The following is a 22,378-nucleotide window of genomic DNA, read 5'->3' as shown; positions in this document are numbered from 1 at the left end:
GTTAATATCCAGAATATATAAAGAACTACAACTTAACAAAAAAATCAAATCAACTTAAAAACGGGCAAAGGGCTTGAATGAAAATTTCCCCAAAGACAATATGCAAATGGCCAACAGGTATATGAAAGATGGTTAAAATCACTAATCATCAGAGAATGCAAATCAAAACTACAGTGAGATAGCATCTCACACACACTATGTTGGCTACTATTTTAAAAAACCCAGAAAATTAGAAGTTTTGGCAAAGATGTGGAAAAGTTGGATCCTCGTGCAGCATTGGGACTGTAAAACGGTACAACTGCCTTGGAAAAGAGTATGACAGTTCCTCAGAAAATTACAAACAGAGCTACTATATGATCCAGCAAACTCATCTCTGGGTATACACCCAGAAAAATTGAAATGGGGATCTCAAAGAGATATTGCACAGTCACATAGATACCAATGTTATTCACAATAACCAGGAGGTAGAAGCAGCCCAAATGTCCATTGATGAATAAATGGATAAACAATATGTGGTATGAACATACACAGCATATTATCCAGTCTTAGAAAAGGAAGGAAATCTTGTCATATGTTTTAACATGGATGAATCTTGAGGACATGACACTAAGCAAAATATACCAGTCTCAGCACATAACTCCATTTATATGAGGTATTTGAGGTATTTAAAGTAGTAAAATTCATAGGAACAATAAGGACAATGGTGGTTACCAGGGGTTGGAGGGAGGGGAAAATGGGGAATTGTTGTTTAGTGGGAATAGAGTTTCAGTTTTGCAAGGTGAAAATTTTCTGGAGAGCTGTTTCACAACAATGTGAATATACATAACACTACTGAACTGTACCCTTAAAGCAATTAAGATGGTAAATTTCTTTAAAAAGAAATGTAGTCTGGCTTTTTTCCTTTCTTAATGCACCTGTGGTTCTTTAAGATATAGCTCCTTACAGGCACAATGTCACTTTCTATGCACGCAGTCAAGATGCACACGATTATCAATGCACAGGCACAATCTGAGATACTTTAAGGTAAAATCTGGTTAGAGCTAGGAAAATAGGCTGCTGCCTTTTTTTTTTTTTCTTTTCATTCATTCATTACACACCTAACATCTTTTTTTGCGACCTAATCTTTAAATAACATTACACTTAAAAGGGAGGGAATACACAGGGTGTGAACTCAGGAGGAGGATGAGAAGGAGACCATTCAGGGCCACCCTAGAGGCCATGTAACATGCTAGTAGACTATTGTTATAAAGGTACAGCTCTACAGCACTTACGTTTACCATGTTCTTTAGTGTAACTTTTATTAGGTATTTTAAACGACTATTTTATGTGGTACGTCTCGTTCTACAGCTGAGTGTGTCATGTAATTTGTTCAAGGTCACGCAGGAATAACCATGATCAGATCTCATGTCTGAAACTGTTAGGCACTCTATCCTATGGGGTATCTTTTTTATTACTATTAAATGCAAATCATCTTATTTCACATTTGTGGAAAATCAAAGGTGTGCTTTATGGCACTACATCAGTAACAGGTTTTGGAGTAATTGTTTTTGTTGTTGTTATTTGTAAATTTACTCTTCTTTATATGTCACAATTAATTTATTTGAATTAGAATCCAAATAAAAGGTACACATTACATGTGGTTGTTTTAGCTCCTAATTTTTTTTCTTCTAGAGTGATCTTCCCTTGTTCCTACTGACTTTTTTAATGTCATTGACTTATGGAAGATACTGGTTTAGTTGTCCTATACAATGTCCCATATGTTGGATTTGCCTGTTTGCTTGGGCTTTCCTGGTGGCTCAAATGGTAAAGAATCTGCTTGCAATGCAGGAGACCTGGGTTCAATCCCTAGGTCGGGAAGATCCCCTGGAGAAGAAAATGGCAACACACTCCAGTATTCTTGCCTGGAGAATTCCATGGACAGAGGAGTCTGGTGGACTATGGTCCATGGGGTTGCAAAAAAGTCACACACAAATAAGTAACTAACACACTTCCTACTGGTGTCATCTAACTCATTCTTTCATTATCTGCCCCATTTCCTGTAAATGAAAGCTAGCTCAACAAGCCTGATCAGATTCAATTTCAGTTTCTTTGGTAAAACTATTTCAGAGGTGGTACAGCCATTAGTGATTTAATATGCTTCTACAAAATTAAGCGATGCTGGACTATTTCAGGAAGGATTTGGAATCTTTCCTAAAGATAAGAGTCCCCAAATCTATCCACTAGTTTCAGACTTTTTTTCTGCTCCTTGCTAACTCTTGCCAGCACTGATTACCTATTTTTGTCTTGGTCTAAAGCAGAGATATGAATCTGAATGCCTAGCTAAATATGGGATATTTACTAAGAAAGAGTAGGAATGTATCCTTCTGGTTCTGATAAGCAACAGAAATGAACTCTGCCTAACTTATTTAAAGTATCATATTAAAAGGATATAGGATGGATTATAGAATTTGTAGGAAGGCTGGAGAACCAGGCTCAGAAAAGGGACAGAAATGCCAGGAAGCTAGGCAGAAGTAGCCAAAAACCAAGGTCACCCCTCAGAAATCTGCTTCCACCACCACCACCATCAGACTCTGCTGCCAACTGCTGTCCCTAGACCCTGCTCAATGAATGAACTCTAAATCATCTCTTTGTCTTTGTGTTACTTGTTCAAGGTTAAGAGTTCAAGGCAGGAGAAAGTAATGTGTCATTTGGCTTACATGTGTATACCTTGCTCCCAGAGAGTTGGAAGAGGGACTATAATATAGACCCTTTGGGATCCACAGTGGGAAACCTTTTCAACCCTTAAGACACATAAAATGGAATATCAATCCTAACAGAAAGGGGGTTTGGAAGTTGTGTAGCTAATACCTGACAAATATCCATTGCACAGGATTAATTAGATTAATGGTTGGACCTTTTAAAGGATAGATGAATAAGGATCACTGAGGGGAGGGGAGGTTTTCAAACAAAATTGCAATCAAGGTTTTAGGCTAAACACCTACATCTGATGATCTCTTATGGTTCTCAAATATTATCATGCACTAGAATCACCTGGAGAGCTTGTTAAACCACTAAATACTGGGCCCCACCTCCAGAGTTTCTGATTCTGTAGATGTGGGGTAGAGTTTTATATTTCTGATGAGATCCCATGTAACACCGGTGGTGCTGGTTTTGGGTCCACACTCTGAGAATCACTAATTTAGGTTCCAGGTCAACAACTCTTCTATACTCTTGCTGAGAAATGTCAAAAAATTACAGCTGCAGATGTATAGGTGGATGAGATAACCTCTGAGGATTCTTCAAACATGTGAGCCTATGGTCCAATAATATCCTGTAAATATAATTTTTTTCAGGTTCTCAAAGATAGCTATCATGCTTCCCCAACTTATTTTTCTCTCAAAGTCCCTAATACCATCACTATTCTTTTTGTGTCACAGATTTAATTCTGTTCATCACCCTAGTCACTTTCCTATGGATTATTTTTAGGTCGCTATTGTCCCTGTTAACAAGAGAGATCCAGAGCTTAAACATATTCTAGATGGGATCTGACTACTGTAGAGCAACCACAAGAAATATCCACCTTGTTCACCAATTGTCTATTAATTTCATTCAGTAGCTGTATCTTATTATTAGCCTTATTATGAAGTTCTTATTCATGAAAAGCACAAACATTCCTCCCTCCTTTCTTTCCTTCCTTTCTTTTTTACTCTTCTTTTCTTTCACACCTCAAGTCTTTTTTTGGTTTTATTTATTTATTTTTTAAATTAATTAATTTATTTATTATACTTTACAACATTGTACTGATTTTGCCATACATTGACTTGAATCCGCCATGGGTGTACATGTGTTCCCCATCCTGAACCCCCCTCCCAGCTCCCTCCCCATCCCATCCCTCTGGGTCATCCCAGCGCACCAGCCCCGAGCATCCTGTATCCTGCATCGAGCCTGGACTGGCGATTCGTTTCACATATGATAATTTACATGTTTCAGTGTCATTCTCCCATATCATCCCGCCCTCACCCTCTCCCACAGAGCCCAAAAGACTGTTCAATACATCTGTGTCTCTTTTGCTATCTCGCATACAGGGTTATCGTTACCATCTTCCTAAATTCCGTATATATGCGTAGGTATGCTATATTGGTGTTTTTTTTTTCTGACTTACTTCACTCTGTATAATAGGCTCCAGTTTCATCCACCTCATTAGAACTTCAAGTCTTAATGCCCATATCTTCCCATTGTAAAATTGATTATAGAAGTCTAAGTTTTGGAACTTCCTGGTGGTCCAATGGCTAAAATTCTGTTACCAATGCAGGAGGCCCAGGTTCAATCCCTGTTTGGGGAACTAGATCCCGCATGCCGCAATTAAGGGCATGCATGCTGTAGCCAAGGGTTTGAATGCTGCAACTAAAGATCCTGCATGGCACAACTAAGACTCAGCACAGCCAAATAAATAAATAAATATATTTTTTTAAAGCCTAAGTTTAGGATTTAACATTTATCCTTATTAAATTTAATTGTTTTAGCCTAACCTATCAAATTTACCTGTTATGGTACTCTAATTTTAAATTTCCTGTTTGATATAATTATTGTGACTTGTAATTTTGTGAGAGCTAAAGATATGATTAGCATAGTCTTTCACTCATACACTTATTCAATAGGTGTATTGTATAGTAATGACAATACTATAGTCATTGCTGTAGTCCTAACGTTAATAAAACGTTGATCAGAACAGTGCCAAGGATGGAGCCCTACTGCACCTACTCCCAGAAATACTTAGGCTGCTGATCAACAATCTGAAGGATATGATTATTTTATTCATTATCACCTCACCTAAATCTATTTTGGGGGCTTCCCAGGTAGCTCAGTGGTAAAGAATCCATCTGCAGGAGACATGATTTGGTCCCTGGGTCAGGAAGATCCTCTGGAGGAGGAAATGGCAACCCACTCCAGTATTCTTGCCTGGGAAATGTTATGGACAGAGAAGCCTGGCAGGCTACAGTTCATGGGGTTGCAAAGAGTTGGACACGACTTAGTGGCTAAACAAAAACAAAATGTATTTTCACCTAGTTTCCCTGACTCTATTAATATTTCGCTTGCAAATGTGTCTTCAGGCTTCTGGCACTTGTCTTGAAGAAATGAGAGTCATACTGTCATTCCTTTTCTAGGCTGAGAGATTCTGTGTTTCAAACAACATTGTGGGTCATGTCTTGGGTCCTTAGAGCTAGAGGGGCACTTCCTCTAGGAAGTTTGCACTTCCTGCTTGAACCTGGGGCAAGTCACCTCAGTTCTCAGAATCTCAGTTTCTTCATTTCCAAGGAGCACAGAAAATACAGTCTTACAAGGTTGTTATGAGGATTTTTGTTGTTTGGTGGCTAAGTTGTGTCCGACTCTTTGCAATCCCATGAATTGCAGCACTCTAGGCTTCTCTGTCCTTCACTATCTCCCAGAGCTTGCTCAAACTCACATCCACTGAGTCAGTGATGTCATCCCACCATCTCATCCTCTGTCGCCCCCTTCTCGCCCTCAGTCTTTCCCAGCATAAGGGTTTTTTCCAGTGAATCGGCTCTTCACATCAGGTAGCCAATGTATCAGAGCTTCAGCTCCAGCATCAGTCCTTCCAATGAAAATCCAGGGTTTATTTCCTTTAGGACTGACTGGTTTGATCTCCTTGCAGTCCCAGGGACTCTCAAGAGTCTTCTCCAACACCACAGTTCAAAAACATCAATTCTTCGGTGCTCAGCATTCTTTATGGTTCAACTCTCACATATGTACATGATTACTGGAAAAACCATAGCTTTAATCAGATGGATGTTTGTTGGCAAAGTGATATTTCTGCTTTTTAATACACTGTCCAGGTTTGTCATAGCTATTCTTCCAAGGAGCAAGTGTCTTTTAATTTTGTGGCTGCAGTCACTGACCGCAGTGATTCTGTAGCCCAATAAAATGAAATCTGACACTGTTTCCACATTTTCCCCATGAAGTGATAGGACCAGATGCCATGGTCTTAGTTTTTTGAATGTTGAGTTTTAAGCCAGCTTTCTCACTTTCCTCTTTCACCTTCATTAAGAGGCTCTTTAGTTCCTTTTCACTTTCTGCCTTTAAAGTGGTATCATCTGCATATATGAGGTTGTTGATATTTCTCCTGGCAACCTTGATCCCAGCTTGTGCTTCATCCAGCCCCTCATTTCGCACAATGTACTCTACATCCAATATCAGTTCCAGCCTTCTCCGAACCACCTTCCCAGCCACTCCAGCATGGCCTTTGCCTCAATCCCTGGCTGCATGTTGACTGATACCCGACAGCCAGTGAAGGTTTAAGTGCTCAACGAGGACCGGCAGTGGGACAGTCAGGGCACCAGGCATGTCATCCAGCAACGCTGAATAGCTGAAGGGCATGTCCCTGTTAGTTAGGGCCTAACAAAATGTGGTCCACTGGAAAAGGGAATGACAAACCACTTCAGGATTCTTGCCTTGAGAACCCCATAAATAATTATGAGGATTAGATATAATATATTTAATATGTCCAGTACATTCTTCTTTTTAAACTTGCCAAATGAAAAAAATAGTAAGAAGACCAGGATTCCCAGTGAGGAGAAACTAGATTTTTTTCAAATCCTGTATAAATTGATGGAAAGCTTTGGCTCAGGAATTTGAAGATCAGAGTTAAACAGAATATACTAAAATGATTATTAAATAATATTAAAATATTTTATTTAAACTTTAAGTTTAATAAACTAGTTTTAAAATACAAATATTGCCATTTTTGGTTATTTCCTTCATAATCTGTAGCAGAGTTTACTTTATTATCATTATTGTATTAATACTGAAAAAAAAAAGTTTCCTACAGTTCAGAGAACATAAGCAATTTTTATTTTCTCTGTGCTTCCTAGGTAGAATAAGGCTTTTGTATAAACTTCCAGAAGGATTATATGCTGGGACTCTTTGGGGATTATGCAAAAAGGAAGGTAAAAAGACATAAATAAAAAATATATATTTGTATCTGCTTTTTAAAAAATAGAAACAAAAAATTGGTAACTGTATTTAGGGAAGGACATTAGGTGAGTGGAGGACAGGGAGGGAGGGAAACTGCTTTTTCACTATTAAAGCCTTTGTACCTTTTGAATTTTGTACCATGTGCATATATTAGTGATTCAAAAAAATAGTTCATCCTTACTATTCTTTTCACTGAAAGCTTCTTTTTATAAAATTTCAAAGCTTTGATAACAAAAAAGTCAAACTAAATTCTCTGAAAAGTCCCATTCAAGTCTGATAAGGCGTGTGTGAGTCCTTAGTCACTTCAGTTGTGTCCGACCCTGCAACCCTATGGACTGCCCACCAGACTTCTCTGTCCATGAGACTCTCCAGGCAAGAATACTGGAGTAAGTTGCCATGCACTCTTCCAGGGGATCTTCCTGACCCAGGGATCAAACCTGGGTCTCCTGCATTGCCAGAGGATTCTTTACGCTGAGTCACCAGGAAAGCCCAAATCTATTAAAATATATGAGTTAAACAAGTTAAATGAATTGTGTTAAAACCTATTTATAACAACTTCTAAACTCTGCCTGCTGGGCATAAAAGTGAAAAATACTTTATTTCTGCAAAGATGCTTGATCCATTGCTAAAATTCTAATGAGAACATAGAATTTTTAAACTAGGACATTTTTAAGCATATAATGAGCAGGATAGTAAGCTTTTTTAGATGTTAAAGTATCAAAATATCTTTTTTCAAAATTTTGAGTAACTTTATTACTTTTACATATGAAACTTTTTTGTGGTTATATACTTGCCTTTTGTTGACAAAATTGTATCATGTGTAGAATCAACCATTTACATAAATCCTGACTGCCTGCTTAAGGCAAAGTTTTCCAAGTCAGTCTGTACACAAGAGAGAGAGATGTAAAATATCAAGCATCTCCAAGGACTGCTTAGATCATTTAGTTTTATGAAACAAAGTAAGAGCCCTTCAGTGTGTAAAATTTCAAGCAAAAATGCTTGTTTAGAAAAATGTTAATCTTGAGGTATTAAACAGCATCATTGAAATTTTCATTACCCCAGCAACAGCTGTGAAGCAGACACTACAACAGAGACCTGTTTTAGGTGACTTGGGAAATGCCAGAAAAATGAGAGCCAAATTTCTTGCAGTTGAGGAGTAAATAAATGCTTGAGCATATAATAATCACTTCAGAAATTTCATTAGAATCTGTGACGTATTGGAACCCCTGATTTACCTCTTGCAATGCTACCTCCACTGTGAAATTCTTTGCACAATACTAGGTATTCTGTAAATTTAAGACTTCTTGTCTCCTTCCTCACCAATCGCAGCAGCCCAGCTCCCCCAACTCCTGTCCCCCAGTTAAAAGAATTAAATCAAGTTCTCCTAAGGGTACAGTCCAATGGCAGACAGTAGAGAAGACCACCCAAAGGGCTCACTAGAGCAGGAGAAGGGGAACCAAACCTGCTGTCTGTGTTGGCAGTCAGGGAAAACTTAGTCACAACAGGTAACCTCAGATCACTCAGAAAGGCTCCAGGGGCCCTTGATCCAGAAAGCAACTAGTAGATTTCCCATAGAACAATTCAGGGATTCTGGAATCTTTACCAGGTGGTGTCAACCCAGATCCAGTCGGATGTGGATGTGGACATTAAGGCCAACAGTCTCCCCTGAAGGTGTGTGTAAAGCATTGCTGCTCTTCAACACACCACATCAAGACCAAGCAGACAGAGACACACCCCTCAAAGCTAACATTCTGTTAAACAGTTACCAGGACTCACTCATGGGGTTCCAGCAGATGTCTGAGGACGCCCAGGGGCAAAAGGCCCCAACTGAAAGGTCTGGCAGTTGTTCAAATGCCACAACAGGTTACTGCACCACTTTTCAACCACGTGAATTGAAACTGTCCAGGTCAAACAGCTTGAGGAGCAGTGTAGTAATTCTTTAACTAGCACGTGTCTTCCAAGTTCTTTTATCTTTTCTTTTTTAAGACAGAAAACTCAGAATAATAAGAGATAGCAATAACTGCCTCGTACTGTATTGCTTTGTGCCAGACACTAAGTGCCTAGCCGTTTAGCTGCTCAGTCATGTCTGACCCTTTTGTGACCCCATGGACTGCAGTTCACTAGGTTCCTCTGTCCATGGGATTTCCCAGGCAAGAATACTGGAGTGGGTTGCCACTTCCTTTGCCAGGGGATCTTTCCAACCCAGGGATCAAACCCGCATCTCCTGCATTGCAGGTAGATTGTTTACTGCTGAGCCTCCAGGAAAGTCCAAGGGGCCTAGTATCCTACACCAACCCAGTATTTCTTCACAACAACTCAGCAAGGAAGTATTATTCTCATTTTGCAAAACAAGAAGTTTTGGCTCAAAGAACTTAGGTAATTTGCTCCAAGTTCATGTAGATAATAACTGGCAAAAATAAGATTTGAACTCAGGACTAACTGGCATTAATACCCATGCTCATTTCATTCAGCACCGCTTTATAATGACATGGAGAGGTACCATATGCTTGTAAGGCAAGAAGTCGTTAGCAGTATAGGATTTTGTGTTGTTGTTAGAAAATGAAAAAACATGAAAGCACACAGCCTGTTGCCTGGTATACAGTAGGAACTCAGTAAATGTTTATTAAAAAAAAACACCAACCCTAATCTTACATCCTGGAACATGTGCAGTGGAGTGGGACAGGCACACAGTGGTCTTCTGAGGGCTTTAAATGGGTTCTAGGGATGACTATTATATATTTAAAAATAACAACACTCACATGGCTCTATGGTAAGTCAGTTGGCCAAGATAAAAATAGTTTCTAAACATAGAAAGAGCAGAAATTCAATCTAAGATACCAAGTCATGGAAAGCAGTGACAGAGGTGGCAACAAAAAAAAGAACATACATAAACTGATTATGCATTTGTATGAAAGTATCTATCCTCCATTTAGATTCAGTACATCCCTTCTTTACAGCAGAAAAAACATACAGACATGTACATATCTACATATGCAAATAAATAAACTAAGATGATATATTCTTTAAAAAAAATTTCTTCTATTTTTTGGCTGCACTGTGCTGCTTACAGGATCTTAGTTCTCTGACTAGGGATTGAACCCATGCCACCTGCAGTGGAAGCGTGGCGTCCTAACCACTGTAGGCAAGGGAAACCCCAAAGATAATATATTCTGATTTCACTTGTTTGCAATAATATTATTTACAAACCTATTAATTTTGAGGCTTCAGTACTTATTCGCACATAACAAATATAGTACAGAGCTTCCCAGGTGGTTCAGGGGTAAAGAGTCTGCCTGTCAGTGCAGGAGATGTTGTTTGATCCCTGGGTTGGGAAGATCACCTGGAGTGGGAAATGGCAACCCATTCCAGTATTCTTATCTGGAAAATGCCATGGACAGAGGAGCCTAACGGGCTACAGTCCATGGGGTCGCAAAGAGTCAGACACGACTGTGTGACTGGCCTACTATTAGATAAGCTACCGTAAAATGCATTTTCTTAAAATCTTTAGGTGAAGGAAAGAGGACAGTTAATGTTTAAAATGTTAGGGGTGCAGATGCGCACATGGCTAGACTGGTATATAACTAGCAAGGATGGGGGACAGAAGCTACATTCATAGCTGTTCCCTCTGTGCCAGTAGACTTACAGTGGCAGACTTAGAAAGTCGGGTTAACATTCTGTCATCTGAAACCCTGAGAGCTGGTATGCCAGATAAAAACTCTTGTCACTGTGCCCAGGACTCATTCCCCAGGACCACAGTGGCTTTCAGGAGACGGGATGAAGCTTAGGGCCTCCTTTAGCGCCCTACTTTTAAAATGTTGTGTGGAGCACACAGTTAGTTGCTAGGGCGCGCCAGTTGTAGGCATGATTATTTAGGGAAGAAGCCCTGAAATGTGTGTCTTTAAATCATATAATTTTATCCCATGAACATCAAGAAGAGAATGACAGATGTGTATTACGTATTATAGCATAAGTTATATATTAGATGTTAGCTATGTATTATAACTTGAAGTAATGGCAGATCACATCAAGCAAATCTTTCTGTAAGAAAATAAACACTGAAACAGATACATTTGGGGAATGCATTTTTGGAGTAACAATATAAAGGAAAAAAAAAAAACTCATAGAAGGACTCACTATAAAATTGATTTACAAATTTAGGAACATTAACCTTTCTCCTTTGGAAAAAAGTCTGAAAGAGGTTTATTTGTAAAACATGATGCAAAATAGGAAAATTAGGGACAAAAATATAGAGAGTGATTAACAGCACAGGTTTTGGGGTCAGGCTACCTGAGTTCATGTCTCAGTTCGGTCAAAAGACACAGAATCTCACTTCTCTGGGCCGCAGTTTTCTAAAACATCATACAGGAATAATCATAGTATATAACTCATAGGATCATTGTTAGTGTTAAAGTCCTATATGCTAGCTATGGGCCTAGCACCCAGCAATTGTAAATATAGTAACAGAGGTGATAGATACTGCTAAGGACCTGAGAAAAGTGGATTACTATAATCAAGGGCTCCCTGGAGGCCCAGTGGTAAAGACTTTGCCTGCAGTGCAGGAGACACAGGAGATGTGGGTTCGATCCCTGGTTGGGAAGATCCCCTTGAGGAGGAAATGATAACCCACTCCAGTATTCTTGCTGGGAGAATCCCATGGAGAGAGGAGCCTGATGGGCTGTGGTCCACGGAGTCTCAAAGAATCAGACACAACTGAAGCGACTAAGCATAGCGCAAGGGGAAAAAAGACAGATTTTGCTTTCTGGCAAAGAAACAATAAACATTCATCAACGAAAATTATCCAGACTTAAATAGAAGGTTATTAAATGAACATTTAACTACAGGACATTGCCTGGTATAGCAGATATTTTCAATGGCAGCTTTGTACACACTGACTTAGTTATCAAAGTGAGGCAACTTTTGTCCACTCTCCAAAAGAGTGCTATATTCTAACTTGTGGTTGGGAACTGAGACATCATCCAAGTTCTTTTCCTTCTAACCTACATGAGTAGGGCATGGAAAAACCAGAAAAATGGATGGATGAAAGAATTTCAAATGATTGATACTGTAAGTATATCTTTACCAGAATGGGATCATGGTTTATTTTTAATTAGCTTTTTTCAATTTTTGCTTAACAGGTTTTTATTTCAGGCTTTGGGCAAAGATGACTTACCTGGTGACTCAGACAGTAAAGAATCTGCCTGCAGTGCTGGAAACCCGGGTTCGAACCCTGGGTCAGGAACATCCCCTGGAGAAGGGAATGGCAACCCATTCCAGTATTCTTGCCTGGAGAATTCCCTGGATAAAGGAGCCTGGTGGGCTACAGTCCATGGGGTTGCAAAGTGTAGGACACAAATGAGCGACTAACACTTTCACTTTTGCTTTGGCAAAGATACATGGCTTATGGAGAAGAATAAGGTGCATTACTCATTTTGGCCTTATACGTTCCACACGTGTATTAAAGTAAGAGTCACATGCCTTGGATACCTGAGATGACAGAGGAAGCCTTATGTAACAATGAGAGTCACATGTCTCCTTCTGCTCCCAATTAAGAGCCAGTTCAGTTGGTGCCTGGAGAAGGAAATGGCAACCCACTCCAGTACTCATGCCTGGAAAATCCCATGGACGGAGGAGCCTGGGGGGCTACAGTCCATGGGGTCGCAAAGAGTCGGACATGACTGAGTGACTTCACTCACTCACTCACTCAGTTGATGCCATGCAGAATGGGGTTGCCTAATGATAGAATCATGACAACATTTTACTTGAGAAAGAGCTATGAATTCACTTAAATACTAGGATAAGTTCGTGATAAATTGTCAAGCTATAAAGCCATATAATGTAAGGAAACTGTTAGAGCCTGAAAAACTTAAAGACAGGTTTAATCAGCCCTTTCTTTTATTCAGAAATTGGCCCAGTAGATTTTGTCTAATTTCCAGAAACAGTGAAGTTATTTTGGAATTAGATTTAATCGCTCTGCTCTGTGCTGCCTAACCTCTAGGCATTTCTCTAATACAATACTTTTCTTATGGTATTGTCTTCCTCCTGTAAATTCTAAGGTTCTTTAATTGAGCCAAATTATAGAGTACAGATTACAAAAAAGAATTGTGGGACACAGCTCCACTTGAAACAATTTCTCAAGTGAATTAGTACATTAATTAATCCAGTGTTTCCCAAAACTTATTCAGTTATTTATTCATTTTGGTTGCACTGGATGGCTTGTGGAATCTTAGTTCCTTGGGTCCTTGGCAGTGAAATCAGAGTCCTAACCACTGGACCACTGAGCAGTCCATGCCCTTTACTTCTGATTTTTGTCACATGCCGGTTACTTGTATAATTAGATACTTAACATTTTCCTTAATTTCACATAAATCGACTAATTTTAAAACCAATTTGTCTTAAACAATGATATTTGTGAAATCATGGATCTGAGGTACTAGGCTTTTAGTACACATTAAAGTAGAAACAGAACTTAGTTAAAAAAAAAAAGAAATACACACACATATTTGAACCCTTGGGAACAAGGGATTAAAAAATTAATTCTCAGAGGTAAGGAGACCCAGCCAAAGCCACCAGCCAAGGGAAGCTAGGGGCAGAACCTCAGTATACAGTTTCATGTGACAAGTTTAGTGTTTCCTTTATCATGTTTGGTGGCAATTGTGCCCCCAACTAGCTGGGTAGCTTTTTAAATATGGGAATTCCTACCAAATAAAATAACTTTAGCCTGTGTGTAAATGGTGCCAAAGAAATTCTGTCAGTAACCAGTAGGTCCAATTGCTTAAGCTCACTAGAGTACCCATTTTCTTAATTACCAAGCAATAGTTATCTTCAATTATTTAAATATAATAAAATATATTAATACAGGATTTTAATAATAGAGGAAAGTGTGTGTAGAGTGAGCTTAAAAAAAGAGGTATATGGGAACTCGGCTTTTTGCTTAATATTCCTGTAAACCTAAAACTGCTCTAAAAAATAAAGCCTATTGATAAAAACAACGAATGGTATTGAGGCCAGTTGTTTAAAACTGCTTTTATTTCTAGTTGATATCTTTCTCATTCATTTTAACAGTAGTGTTTTGCTATGGGGTATGTTGAAGCATTCATTGCCAGGATAGCTCAATACAGACAGAGATGTGAGTACAATAGATTTGGGTGGCACATAGGTGTAGGCACCCTGGATTGGTTACGAAGTTTGCCTTTCACATTGTCAAGAGAAGATAGTAATCCTATTTAACATGTTTGATCCTCAAATTCTATTCGTGCTTTTATTAGGTAAGTGATACTTAATGGAAGAGATCATAATTCTCATCCTAAAATTTCAAAACCTAAGTGGTAAAAGTGCTATACCATTTTAGAGAAATGGAGGCATAGAAGTCTAATAAATATTCCACAGAAATTCCAGCAGTAGATATTCCTAAATAACACTAGAGCAAAAACAGAAATAAAATTCAAAATTCTTGGGCCTGGCCATTACGTTATGCTGTTCCTTCTTAAAGGGTATCTTATTTAAAAAAAAGATACCCAATGTAAAGAAAGAACAGAATTTGTTGGGCACTTGTATTACTCACATTATAAAAAGAAGGCCATGGGAAAGAGGTTTAAAAGGGAGGGGATATATGTATATCTATGGCTGATTCATGTTGAGGTTTGACAGAAAACAACAAAATTCTGTAAAGCAATTATCCTTCAATAAAAAAATAAATTAAAAAAAAAGAGAAGGCCATTAAAAAGGAGATATACTTTAACCCTTATTTTTGTATAGTAGTAATAGTAGTAGTGTTAGTCTCCTAGCTGTGTCCGACTCTTTGCGATCCCTTGGACTGTAGCCTGACAGACTCCTCTGTCCAAGGGATTCTCCAGGTAAGAATACTGGAGTGGACTGCCATTCCCTTCTCCGGAGGATCTTCCCAACCCAAGGATCAAACCCGGAATCATTACTGTTTGAGTTACAGGGAAGACTTCCATTTTTGTATAGGCATAGTTATTTAAGGTCATCTAGGAAGGGCTTTATGTTTGTGGACATCAATTTTTAAAATATTTATTACATTCTTAGTTGTATATTTTTTTCCATGAAAAACATGGTTTTTTGATTACAATATATACTCCTCTATGAGATATTAGCCATGTGTGTGCATGCATGCTAAGTCACTTCAGCGGTATCTGACTCAGCGACCCTATGGACTGTAGCCCACCAGGCTCCTCTGTCCATGGGATTCCCCAGGCAAGAATACTGACTATTGTTGTTCAGTTGCTCAGCAAGTCCAACTCTTTGTGACCCCATGGACTGCCTGTCCTTCCCTGTCCTTTGCCAACTCCTGGAGTTTGCTCAAACTCATGTCCATTGGGTCGATGATGCCATCCAACCATCTTGTCCTCTGTCGGCTCCTTCTCCTCCTGCTTCAATCTTTCCCAGCATCAGAATCTTTTCTAATGAGTCAGCTCTTCACATCAGGTAGCCAAGGAATACTGGAGTGGGTTGCCATGCCCTCCCTCCAGGGGATCTTCCCGACCCAGGGAATTTGTCAGGTGAGTTCTTTACCACTAGCCCACCTGGGAAGCCCAATATAAGCCACAGTTAGTAAACTTCTATTTAATATTCTACTTAAAGGTCTACGAAGTCAAAGGCCTTGGGACCCACTCCAGGCACTGAAATAAAACAGTCTAGAGAATGACTTCCCTGGTGCTCCAGTGATTGAGACTCCAAGGTTCCAAGGCAGGGAGCACAGGTTCAATCCCTGGTTGGGGAACTAAAATTCTGCATGCTCTGTGGCACAACCTTAAAAAAAAAAAATCCAGGGAATGTATATGTGTGTTCAGTTGCTTAGTCCTGTCCAACTCTTTGGACCCTCATGGACTATAACCCACCAGGCTCTTCTGTCCTCTGAAATTTTCCAGGCAAGAATACTGGAGTGGGTTGCCATTTCCTACTCCAGCGGATCTTCACAATGCAGGGATTGAACCCTTGCCTCTTGCATCTCGTGCTCTGGCAGGCAAATTCTTTACCACTGAGCCACCTGGGAAACCCAACCAGTGAACAGACTTAGTCAAAGTAGTTAAATTTGCAACCACTTATCGTCTGGAGAAAAGAGTGTTAGTTCAATCCAATGACACACTTCTGTGGTGTTCTGGATAAAATTGATCACTACTGTAGATACAAACTGTTGTTGGCTGCACAGACTGTGGGAAGGGTCTGGTATACACTATCCATCATATGAAGGAGAGAGTAGTTTTGGTGGGTGGGAATTTCAGTTTTGTGGACCAGTAATTTAGTAAACTTCAGGACAAAAAGATTAGATGACAACCCCCCCCCCCCCCCAAATTGCTAGTTTATTTATTTAGTATTTTGGTCAGGCCACACAGCTTGTGGGAATCTTAGATCTCTGGTCAGGGACTGAACCCAGGCCCCACCAGTGAAAGCATTAAGTCCTAACCACTGGACCGCCAGGGATCTCTCAAAAGACTGCCAATTTAAAACTGCCAGCTCTAAGGACTTCCCTGGCAGTCCAGTAGTTAAGACTCTGCTCTTCCACAGTAGAGGGCACAGGTTCAGTCCCTGTAGGGGGCAATAAGATCCTGCATGCTGTGTGGCTCAGCCAAAAAATAACTACATAAATGGTAAAACTACAAGCTTTAAAAGTATTTCAGCAAATGGAAAGCAGCTATCAGCTGTCATATTTGTGTACTCCCTGTTGAGCCTAACAGGCTGTGCTGCATCCAGGACATAAAATATTCATAAATATTTTCTGATAACTGAGGGAAACTTCCTTCTCCAAGACTGGAGAGAGAGGCTAAAATGAACGTGATCACGCCTCCTACCCAGGAGTTTGCAGCTGCTGTTCTTATACTATTTGGTGAGGAAGAATTGTGAACATGTAGGAAGAAACAAGAGGGACTGGAGAACTAGATAAACCTTTCCCCAGTTAACCAGCTTTCCCTTGGCTTAGTCACCCTGCCCCCACTCCCCGTGTATAATTGACTTTCCCATCCCCTCCAAGCCTTCCTAAAAATAACTTCTTGACCTCTCTTTCCTGTCACCACTATTCACTCCCAATCTCACACCTTCCCCTACCTTCTTGAAAATATAGTTAACTTCAAAAAGAAAAGAAAAGAAAAGAAAAAGGATAAAGGAAACCCCAGCAAAATCTGTGAAGATTTTAAAATCTGTTTATGTTAGTATCATTTTGTTTAGTGATGTTCCCTCTTGGGGTTGCAGTTGCAGTTCTAGGGCAGTTACTAGATAATGTGGAACTTTATCAAGGAGTTAGCTTCCAATGCATGAGAGTGTGTAGTCCCAACTGCTTGCTACTCACAGGCATTTTATTAAGTGTAAACAACCATAATCACAGGCCAGGCCTAAAAAGTCAAGATGAGGCACAGTGTTGAGTCATTTTCTGCTCAGTTCTAAAGATGCAAACAGTACTGGAATTATCTATAATACAAAATGATAGCACAAATTTACTTTTCAGTATCTGAAACTTAAAAATCCATGTGTCTCTCAAAGACAAATATCAGCACTTCCCTGGTGGTGCAATACAAGAGTCTGCCTGCCAATGCAGGGGACATGGGTTCGACCCCTGGTTTGGGAAGATCCCAAAAGCAAGGACCAGCTAAGCCAGTGGACCACAACTACTGAAGTGCGTGGTTTGCCTAAAGCCTGTCCCCTGCGGCAGGAGAAGCCCATGCACCACCACTGGAGAGTAGCCCCCACTCTCCACAGCTAGAGAAAGCTCTAGTGTAGCAACGAAGACCCAGCACAACCAAAGGGGGAAGAAAGAGACAAATATCATATGATATTCATATGTGGAATCTATTTTTTTTAAAAATGGTTCAAACGAACTTATTTATAAAATAGAAACAGACTTACAGACATCGAAAACAAACTTATGGTTACCAGAGGGGAATATGGTGGGGAGGGATAAATCAGGAGCTTGGGATTAATATACACACAGTACTACATATAAGATAGATAATCAGAAAAAAAAAAGATAACAAGGACCTACTGTATAGCACAGGGAACTCTAATCAATATTCTGTGATTATCTACAAGAGAAAAGAATCTGAAAAAAGAATGAATATATGTATATGTATAACCAAACCACTTTGCTATATACCCCAAACGACATGGACTATCGTTAATCTGTATAAGCTCTAGGAAGGAAAATTAACTACAGTAGTGACAGTAAGGGAATGGTATAGTGAAGGAAGAGCCCCGTGTGCCAGTCACACGCTCTAATAATTTCAGAGAGCATCAAGAGCTTTATGAATCAGGAACCAGGTCTGCAAAATTTTTCTAAGTTTCCAGGACATTGATAACATCCCCATTTGCCAACTTTATTATCCTATCTCTTTCTCCATATGTCAGTAGTGAAACTCTTAGCCTGCATGTTCGTATCCAGGGTGGCAGGGAAGGTGGAGATCGGGATGCGCCAGCCCCCTTCTCAGTGTCTATTCACTGCATTGGCTGGACAGGAGAGCAGTCAAGTCCCAGGGGACTGATACAGGTAGGAAATAGAAAATTCAGAATAAGATTCTGAGGGAGCATCTCAGGAAAGGCTTTGGGGCTCAGCAGCAGAAAAGCCACTCTTTTCCTCTCAGAGAAGCAATTTTGGGATCCTAACTCTGGTTTTTGTTTTTTTTCCCCATCTTTAAAAGGGAACTATATCAGTATCCTTCTTATAGGGTTACTGTGATAGTGTAAAATATTGGGCATAGTTCCTAAAACATAGGAAGTGCTCCAACTACTATCACTATTGGCCCGAGTTTCAGAAGAGAGACGCATGGCCATAGTCTAAAGAAATTAAATCAGGCCAGAAGTCAAGGGAGAAGCAGAGGTGGCCTCCATGTCCCAATTGGTCAATCATCTCCTTAGCTCCATGAATTGTGGTGTTGAAGAAGACTCTTGAGATTTCCTTGGACAGCAAGGAGATCAAACCAGTTAATCCTAAAGGAAATCAACTCTGAATGAATATTCATTGGAAGGACTGATGCTGAAGTTGAAGCTCCAATATTTAGGCCATCTGATGCGAAGAGTTGACTCATTGGAAAAAGACCCTAATACTGGGAAAGATTGAAGGCAGGAGGAGAAGGGGATGACAGAGGATGAGATGGTTGGAAGGCATCATCAACTCAATGAACATGAGTTTGAGCAAACTCTGGGAGATGGTGAAAGACAGGGAAGCCTGGCGTGCTGCAGTCTGTGGGGTCGAAAAGAACTGGACACAACTTAGCGACTGAACAACAACAAAGACCTGAGATGTGGAAACCAAGGTTACAGAGGAGAAATAATTTCTAAACTCATATAGCTAATGAGCAGTGGACTGAGGTTCAATCCTGGGTCCATTTACCTCCTAAGGCTTAACTCTTCCATACAGTTCTGTCTCCTAAACTAAATACGATAAAAAATGAAAGTTAAGTTCAAAGATCTACTTTTGAAGCTGGAACTAAAAACCATTATTCCAAAGTTAATCACCTATATAATTCTACACTTTCCCTCTATTTTCACAGTTAAGAGGAAAGAGGTTATATCAAAGATCATGAACATTTTTTGAGTCTCTGGGTCAGTTACCACCGGGCCCCTTTCAGGTCTGATTTTCAATGAATAAAGAACCAGAGACTCATCAAAAGTTGCTTAGCAATGAGTGTCCCTGAAAAGTGCTGCTTAGAACAGGAAATGCTTAAGCAATGAATTAAACAGTAACTTGTTGTGTCAATGTGCGTTCTTAAGGAAAACAGAAAGAAACATGCACTTTTGAGAGAAGCAACGCCAGGAACCGTTATTTTTCCAAACGCTTTAAGAGTTGTGGTTTCATGTAAGATTTACTTTCAAGTTGCCCACAAGTCCTGCAGTTCCAGCTTCCTGCCCTGGGTCTCCTTGAAAAGCCTGAAGGAACTCTGGCACTGAAAATGCTCTTGTCCAGAGCCAAGGATTTAACACAATTCTCCCTCATTACCAAGAGGCCTGAAACCTCAATCTGCTGGAAGATGGGAAGGAAAGAAAAGAAGGTGAGCAGACCACTGAGGCGTGGTAGAACAGTGGGTTTCACCTCCTCTCCTGCCACCCAAAAGCTAGGCCTTAACTTTAATTTTTTGTCCAGACAAGGACACCATGCATGCCATTATCTGGTTCCTTTCAAGTCCCTAAGGGTCTCTGCCAGTTGCTTTGGTTGATGTTTTGAAGCAGTTTAAAAAAAAAAAAAGGGTGAGGAAGGTGACTAATTCTGTCCAGGATTTTTGCCCTTAACATTCTTCTCTAAATATTCAGGTTACTAAATAGAATATAACAATGGTATCTTACATTTATAGAGAAGCACAGTGGCTCTGAAATCAGAACTAGACTCCTTGCCAGCTCTCTTACCAACCAGCTGCGAGACCTTTAACAGGCCATTAACATGAACATGTACTTCTTTTATCTGTGAAACAGAGATACTATCAGCCTCAGAAGGATTAAAAGAGATAATATGTACAAAGTATTTAGAGTTGTTTTTATTATTTTAACTGTAAGAAAACTGTACCCTTATTCTATCGTATTGTGATGTTTCCTTTTGAGATCACAGAGTAAGGCTACTCCCCTTACGGGTTGGGGTAGGTTAGGAGCAGTGTCTTTCTCGAAGGGCTGGACATTCTTGATATTAATCATCCAGAGAAGGATGAAAGATATATCTTCCATTAGAAAACTGGAATTAGATCTGAGAAGTAACAACCTCCCTCTCATTTTCCTGGGTCTAGAGCCCAAAGAATCTAGATATCCTTAAAGCCACTCATGCTTGATAAGAATTAAAAATCCAAGGTGGAAATCAGGAAGGGGCCACAAACTTAACATGAAATTCTGTCATCTGTGTAAGACGTGGAGTCAACCTCCTGTTGAAGACCTGGAAAAGCAAACTCTCCAAGTGGAAGCTGAATCTTGAGAGAGAAGTTGGGGTTTGACCCCCTAAGTACTTCTTCCTATATGAAAGTGGGGATTCTTTACACGTTCGCTAAAATATTCAAAGCTTTCAGTTACATCTATTTGAGTCTTATGAAAACTCTAAGATGAGGAGCTTGGATGTTGCTATCTCCATTTTCCTAAGTTAACTAGGTTTTAAAGAGATTACATGCCTTGCCTAGAATCATTTCAGTACAGGGCAAGGGCTAAGGAAAATTTGGTTTAAAAAAAAATTATTCCTAGTCCAAGGGGATGTCAATGATCCCCATCCTAGGAGAGTAACAGTGCTGCAAAGATTTTTTTACTATCATTTTGCATTATTCATACCACTAACCTTTCACTTTAACCACATCTTAGGTAACTGAATCAATTGTATTCGGAAGAAACATTTTCCGAGTCCCTCATGGGCACAGAACTCATGCCTGTGTGAACAAATTTGTCACACTATAAATTCAATAATGCAAAAAGACATAATCTATACATATCCCTCTGGCCCCACTCATTGGCATAGTGGACTTTTGTCACTTGGATAACCTTTTTTTTTTTTCATTTTGTGGAAAGTTTTTCAGAATAATAACAGACTTTTATGTCTAACTAGTCAACTGAAAAGTACACATTAAGCTCCTAGTATGTGTTCCAAATTGGGATAAGTACTGTGGGGATACAAAAGGTGTATGTATTAGGATCCATCTTCAAATCTAATTGGGTAGAGGGGTTAACTAACATAAATATTTTTTACTCATCCAAATTTAGAGTGTTATCTTAAGTATGCTGTAGGAGTTGAGAATTAGAGGTTAATGTGACTTGAAATAATCTAAAAAATAAAAAGCTTTTCCTATCAATGTCATTGAGAAGACTAAATTCTGTCCTAATTTTTGCACATTATTTTTTCAAGTTTGATAGAGATCACACATTTTATATTTTAAATATCTTTATTTTCAGCTGTGCTAGGTCTTTGCTGTTGCATGTGGGTTTTCTCTAGTTGCAGTGAGCGGGAGCTACTCTCTAGTTGTGGCATACATGACTATTTGCCTGATGTCAGGTGAAATCTTCCTGGACCAGGGATCGAATCTACTGGGAGGTGGATGCTCAACCACTGGACCACCAGGAAAGCCCTAGAAATGCACATTATTTTAGACATAAACATGAAAAGCTGTTCCAGGAAATGGAGATATATGGACAAATGAAATAATTCCTGTCCTCAAGAGCTTACAGTTTGGTAGGTGGAAACAAGTAGAATCGCTGTAAATCAACGTGAGGGTCTGTGTGTCTGTGTGTTAGTTGCTCAGTTGAGTCTGACTCTTTGCGGCCTCACAGACCGTGATGTAGCCCGCCAGGCTTCTCTGTTCATGGAATTCTCCAATTCCAGAATTCTCCAGGCAAGAATACTGGAGTGAATTGCCATTGCCTTCTCCAGAGGAACCTCCCGACCCAGGTCTTCTGCACTGCAGGTAGGTTCTTTACCGTTTGAGCTACAGCGAAGTCCTTG

General features: G+C 39.7%; 1 protein-coding gene across 3 annotated transcripts in view; it reads left to right on the top strand.

Annotated features, from left to right (window-relative positions):
* The first annotated feature begins 19,725 nt into the window (after positions 1-19,725).
* Positions 19,726-22,378, top strand: part of EFCAB2 (EF-hand calcium binding domain 2) — a 132,994-nt gene continuing 130,341 nt past the window's right edge. For 2 of the 3 annotated variants that reach the window (XM_065935587.1, XM_065935588.1), the window contains exon 1: positions 19,726-19,967. In XM_065935587.1, the coding sequence (XP_065791659.1) occupies positions 19,869-19,967 (99 nt within the window). In that variant the 5' untranslated portion in view covers positions 19,726-19,868. The remainder of the gene's footprint in view (positions 19,968-22,378) is intronic. The other variant, XM_065935591.1, reaches the window with a different exon arrangement.

This window comes from Muntiacus reevesi, chromosome 5 (assembly GCF_963930625.1).
Source record: "Muntiacus reevesi chromosome 5, mMunRee1.1, whole genome shotgun sequence".
NCBI classification, from domain to species: domain Eukaryota; kingdom Metazoa; phylum Chordata; class Mammalia; order Artiodactyla; family Cervidae; genus Muntiacus; species Muntiacus reevesi.
Note: the sequence above shows the minus strand (reverse complement) of the source record. Positions and strands in the feature narration are given on the sequence as shown.